Source organism: Phaethon lepturus, unplaced genomic scaffold (genome assembly GCF_000687285.1).
Source record: "Phaethon lepturus isolate BGI_N335 unplaced genomic scaffold, ASM68728v1 scaffold30502, whole genome shotgun sequence".
NCBI lineage: Eukaryota > Metazoa > Chordata > Aves > Phaethontiformes > Phaethontidae > Phaethon > Phaethon lepturus.
The window spans coordinates 1,504-6,536 of NW_010523063.1; the positions used below are offsets into that span (position 1 = coordinate 1,504).

At 58.3% G+C, this 5,033-nt stretch overlaps 1 protein-coding gene across 1 annotated transcript; it reads right to left on the reverse strand.

The window, feature by feature from the left end:
• Nucleotides 1–50: 50 nt before the first annotated feature.
• Nucleotides 51–4,389, reverse strand: LYPLA2 (lysophospholipase II). Its single transcript, XM_010282017.1, has 9 exons — nucleotides 4,288–4,389; nucleotides 3,458–3,489; nucleotides 2,720–2,785; nucleotides 1,842–1,889; nucleotides 1,596–1,666; nucleotides 1,242–1,315; nucleotides 972–1,073; nucleotides 362–538; nucleotides 51–124 (listed from the first exon to the last, which is right to left on the reverse strand). Exons 1-9 carry the CDS (start codon nucleotides 4,363–4,365, stop codon nucleotides 74–76), a joined length of 699 nt encoding a protein of 232 aa, XP_010280319.1. The 5' UTR covers nucleotides 4,366–4,389; the 3' UTR covers nucleotides 51–73.
• Nucleotides 4,390–5,033: the final 644 nt, after the last annotated feature.

Sequence of the window (5,033 nt, forward strand, 5' to 3'; positions counted from 1 at the left end):
GATGGGTCACGGGGGAAAGATCAGCGGCTGCGACTTCAGCGTCCTTCCCTGCGACAGTCTCGATTGACTCTGCTTAGATCCGGGGCAGCAGCTTCTCGATGAACTCCTTCACCGCCATCATCTCCTGCGGAGAGCAGAGAGCCTGTCACTCCAGGGCTCCTCAAGGGCCGTGCATTGTCCCAAGTGTGGGGGCACGAGAACAGCGCAGCCTCCCCAGAGTGAATCGGGGAATAAACACATCCTGTGTGTTCTGGACTCAGCCATTTGCCCGCCCTGCCTGACCCACCGTGCTGGGGTCAGTCCCAAAGGCGAGACCAGCCCCTGACAGCCCTGACCCCTCTCTCCGCCCCGAGGCACTGACCTGAGGACAGGAACTGTGCATCACGCCGGGGTAGGTTTTGAACTGGACCTTGGTGGGGGTAACGACAGATTTCAGTTTCTCAGCAGTGAGGGCACCGAAGCGGACAGGGATCATGGGATCCATCTCCCCGTGGCACTGCAGGATGGCGATGTCCTTGTTCACACCGTTATTTGCCGCCTGCAGCAAGGAAGGAAGAGCTCAGGGGTGCACCAGGGCAGGTGCTTTATCTGCATCCCCATGCACATCACCTGGCAGCTCCCCTCCTCAAGTGGGACATGGGAGAGCTGCTCACTCAGTGCCTGCTGCCCTGCCACCAAACACCTCTTTCCCACGCTGCCACCAGGACTGAGCTGCTGCCCAGCAGGCACAAGGAGGCTCGAGGATCAGATCAGCTCACAGATGCCCACACCAGATCAGAGGCAGAGCTCAAATTTTTCCCATGCCCTCACCTGCCCCAGGCCCCAGGGAGCAGGGGCATGGGATAAACCCCCACCAGAGGCACTTGGTGCCTCCAGCAGCCTCAGGCTCACAATGCAGCAAACTGCAGATGGGAAAATCCACCCCACCAACTCTCCCTGCAGACACACACCGCAGCAACAGTACAGGGTACCTGTGGGAAGGCCTTGTGCAGCGGGAGCCAGCAGCTGAGCGCCACGATGCCGGCCAGCTGGTGCTGGCAGGTGAGAGCCGTGTACAGAGACAAGGCACCACCCTGCAGCATATGAGGAAGGTCCATTAGTGCCATGGGGGGGATCCGCAGCCCCGGGGCACCCACCCGCCTCCCTGCCACGGACGCTCCCTTTGACGGGTGTCTTCAGAGGGGGAAGAGGGAACCCAACCCTCAGTCTGCTCCGCCTCAGCCCCCTGCAGCTCAGCTCACCTGTGAAAAGCCCCCCAGGATGATGCGGTTGGGTGGGATCCCGTTCTTCATCTCGTGTTCAATAATTGCTTTAACTGGAAGAAGACAGAGAAATGGGTCAGTAGAAGGTGTGTGAGGGGCTGAAGCACATCACCCGATGCCTGGGGGTGCACACAGGACACGCAGCACATCAGGGAGAGGCAGGTGCCAGAGGTCCCATGGACTGAACACACTTGGCTTCCACCAAGGAGGTGGTGAGCGGGGATCACAGGAGAGCAGAAAGGAAGGAGAGGCAGAAGGAAGACATCTGCTCCTGTCCTAGAGTGCAAGAGGCGCCCAGGAGCTCAGCACTTCTCCCTCTCCAAAGCCTCTTACTGTTTTCTGCAGCTTTCTTGATTCCAGCTTCATCCTCAGGTGCATCCGGAGTCAACCCCATCAGGTCAAACCTGGGAAAAGAAGCAGGCTCAGCCCCAAACCTCTCCCAGCACCCAGCATGTGGGGAAGACAGAGCTGGGTGTGCTCTGCCCTTCTCCCGACTCCTACAGGGTATTGGATTTTTGCTCCCACTCCCCATGCACCCCCAAAAGCGTCTCGCCCGCCCCTGCCACCCAAAGCACTGACCAGGAGGGCATAACCATCTTCATGTTGAGAGTAACTGGGATCCGGGGCCTGCAGAGAAAACAGTTTGGGTGTTTTAGTTCAAGTGCAAAAGAAGCAAGTCCAAGCCGATGGGAGCAGGGTGACTGACCCTCCTGCCTGCAGCTCCCTCCCAAGGGACAGCAGCAGGTCAGCGCTACCAGACCCAGCCTGGGGGCTGCAAGGTGACCCCAGGGTTTGTCCGTGAGCCCCAAGCAGATCCCAGCTGAGCTAGCAGCTCCAGGGCGTTGCCAAGCAGCCCGCCTGGGGAGGAGAGCACCTGCGTCCCTCTCCTGTTTGCTGCTGCCAAGCCAGGAGATGCTGATGGAGCGGCTGGCGCCGCTTATGGAGCGGCTGCCTCAGCTCCTAAGGTGGGACACCGGGAAGCCAAGGCCCTGATGCCGGGGACGCCACTGCAGTGGAGCAATCCCAGCCTGGTGAGTGCCCTCCTGCATGGGCTGCTCTCGACACCAGGGACACATCGGGAAGCGTTTCCTTCTCGTTCTGCTGAGACCCCTCTTTGCCCGACCGGGGGATGGGGAAGGAGCTCCGGTGTTTTTTGCTTTCACAGCAGCCGTCAGGGAGAGGCAGAGGACAGGACAGGGGAGAAAACAGACTCAGAGCAGCAGCTCTCATGCTGATCGGCTCTGTGGGGAACCGCTTTGCCTGCAGGCAGAAAATGTCAGGGCTGAGGCCCTGAATGAACTGGCCACAGCAGGATGGCAAGCCTCACTGCACAGCCCCGTGGGTAGGTCAGGGCACAGGCCACCATCTGCCTCCCCAAAGAGTCTTGGCAGCGGGCACCACCGTCACAGCCCACCCAGGCCCCCCAAGGCCCTTCCTGAAGCAAGGACAGCACTTACGCGTGAGGGCAAATATATTTCACGTAGGGGAGGCGGATGGAGGAGAGAGCGTCAGCCCAGCTGTGCCTGGAGAGAGAGGAGAGGAGGGAGTTCAAGGCTTGCCTTAGCATTTTGGAGGATGCTGGCGATGGTGAGGGATTTCCCCCCAAGGACAGGTTTTCTCCAAGGCTGCTGGTTCCCTGGCCCTGCTCCAACATTATTTTACCAGGTCCTGCCCAACTTGGCAGCCCAAATCCCAACATGAATCCCTGGCACAGATCTCCTCTACGGCAGGGCAAAGGTAGCACACAAATCCCCGCAGCTGGAGGCAGGGGAGCTGCTATCAGCAAGGGAGGAGGGAGAATCTCCTGTGCAGGGAGAAGCCTTTTGTTACCGCTGTATCTCACGCTGTCCTCTCCTTGCACATTGGAGAGATGCACTTGCCAACCAAGAGATGCACAACCCAACTCCCAAGGACTGGAAAAACCGCAGTGCTTATCTGCTTGCCTCAAAGAAAGCAGAAAATCAAACCCGCAGGAGACAAGGGGCTGCCAGGCTGCCGGGATCATAAATATTCAAGTGCAGACAGCTGCTGGCCACTGATTCCCTGCGAGGGTGACGCAGGCACGGCCATCAGACCGAGCTTAAAGCCCCAGACGAATCTCAGAGCTGCCCCGGTGCTTGCAGCAAACAGCCAGGCCCAGGCCTGCGTTCAGCAAACCACGCATCACTGCCAGAGCCAGCTCCAGGAATACTCACCCCGTGTCTCCAAGGCCATGTAAAAAAATGACCTGTTAAATTAAGCAGAAAAACAAAAGAATTAGCTGGTGCGAGAGCTGGTGCCCTGGGAGAGAGGGAGGGCTGGGCTCGCAGGGAAGCGGCAAAAGGCCACTTAGTCACTAACCAAAGAGACTCAAATAGGCAGAAAATAGCCGATGCTAATGACACATGTCTGCAGCTTTGAGCATGACGGATGGGTGGAACAGGCACATCATCATCATCGTGCCACAGAGCCCTACTGTCACGGCCAGGTTCATGGGTGTCGGCGGCCCTTTGGCCACACAGCGTAGCAGAGGGCCAGGGAGCGACAGATCGTCCCGCCAGGCTGCACGGCACCATGCTGAGCAGAGGCCGAGCTTGCCAAGGACTCACAAAACCCATCTCTACAGGCTTTTCATCTAAGACTTGAGCAGCCCCTAAGCAACAGGGAGCAGAAGGAAGGCAGCCTGTGGGGCCCCAGGGAAGGACAGAGGATTTTCTTGCGGGGATTTACTTTTAAAAGCTTAAATAGCCAAATCAGATCCAACTCCCACTGATTTCCCTGCAGGTCAAGCCTAGCTCTGAGGCTGTGCCCATGCTTCCACACTGGGCCAAGCACCAGTAACAAACAGCCCAGCCCAAAGGACAGTTACTTTTCCCCCGCAAGATAAGAACTCATTGGTTCTGCAGCCCCTTTGATGCACCAAGATGTACATCTGAAGAGCTGAGGGATTACAGGCTCAGCTCATGGCCCCTCTGAACCCCATGGAAGCAGCTCCTTATCTTCAACACTGCTAAAAGGGAAGAAGCAGGAGAGGTCCGGCCCTTACCGCGGCAGTCTCCCGCTCTGCCCCTGAGACAGTCACTGCATCAGCGAGGAGGGGAACAGACATGTTGTTACCACACATACACCGAGAGGGACTCAGACACTGGCACCTGTGGGACAGAGGGACAAAGGTAAGGCAGGAAACTAAACCCCTCTTCCCCCCAGCAACTATTTACTCCAGAGGGACCAGCTACTTGGGGAAAATTAAAGACTACATGAAGGCTTTGATCTTTAAGCCCTTGGGACAGCCCCACTCCATCCCCTGCCTGGCAGTGCCGGACAGCCAGGAAGCAGCGAACGCTTCCCATGTCGCAGCACCAGATGCACGCAGGGATGCGTGCGTGGGGCGCTGGAAGTGTTAAAATTAGATCTTTCTGTTACACCTCAAAGCCAAAGTTATTTCTGTGACTGTAACGACGTGGGTAGCGTGCGGCCGGGCGGTGCGCAGCCTCAGCATCCCTTCCTGGCTGCCAGCGGAGCTGAGGAGGAGCCTGACCCACATCTGCTCCAACGGGGAAGCAGGAAACGCCGGCCCTCGGCACGCAGCAGCACAGGATTTACAGCATTAATAAAAGGTCCATCCCTCTTCTATGGAGCCATTTAGGGATAAACCAGAGCGTTCAGGAGCTGGCCTGAGACCCAGCCCCACGCTGCCTCCCAAGAGCCTGCGTCCCCGCAGCAAGGCCATCCCTGTCCCCACCGCAATGGCCTCCTGCCAGCACCAAGGGCCGACTGTCACCTCTCGGATCC

Excerpts from the sequence above, each read along its gene's own strand:
- LYPLA2 (XM_010282017.1), bottom strand. The coding sequence starts at position 4,365 with ATGTGTGGTAACAACATGTCTGTTCCCCTCCTCGCTGATGCAGTGACT. Across the intron at positions 1,667-1,841 it reads AAGATGGTTATGCCCTCCTG|GTTTGACCTGATGGGGTTGA; the intron begins GTCAGTGCTTTG and ends TTCTTTTCCCAG. Across the intron at positions 125-361 it reads TGCACAGTTCCTGTCCTCAG|GAGATGATGGCGGTGAAGGA; the intron begins GTCAGTGCCTCG and ends TGCTCTCCGCAG.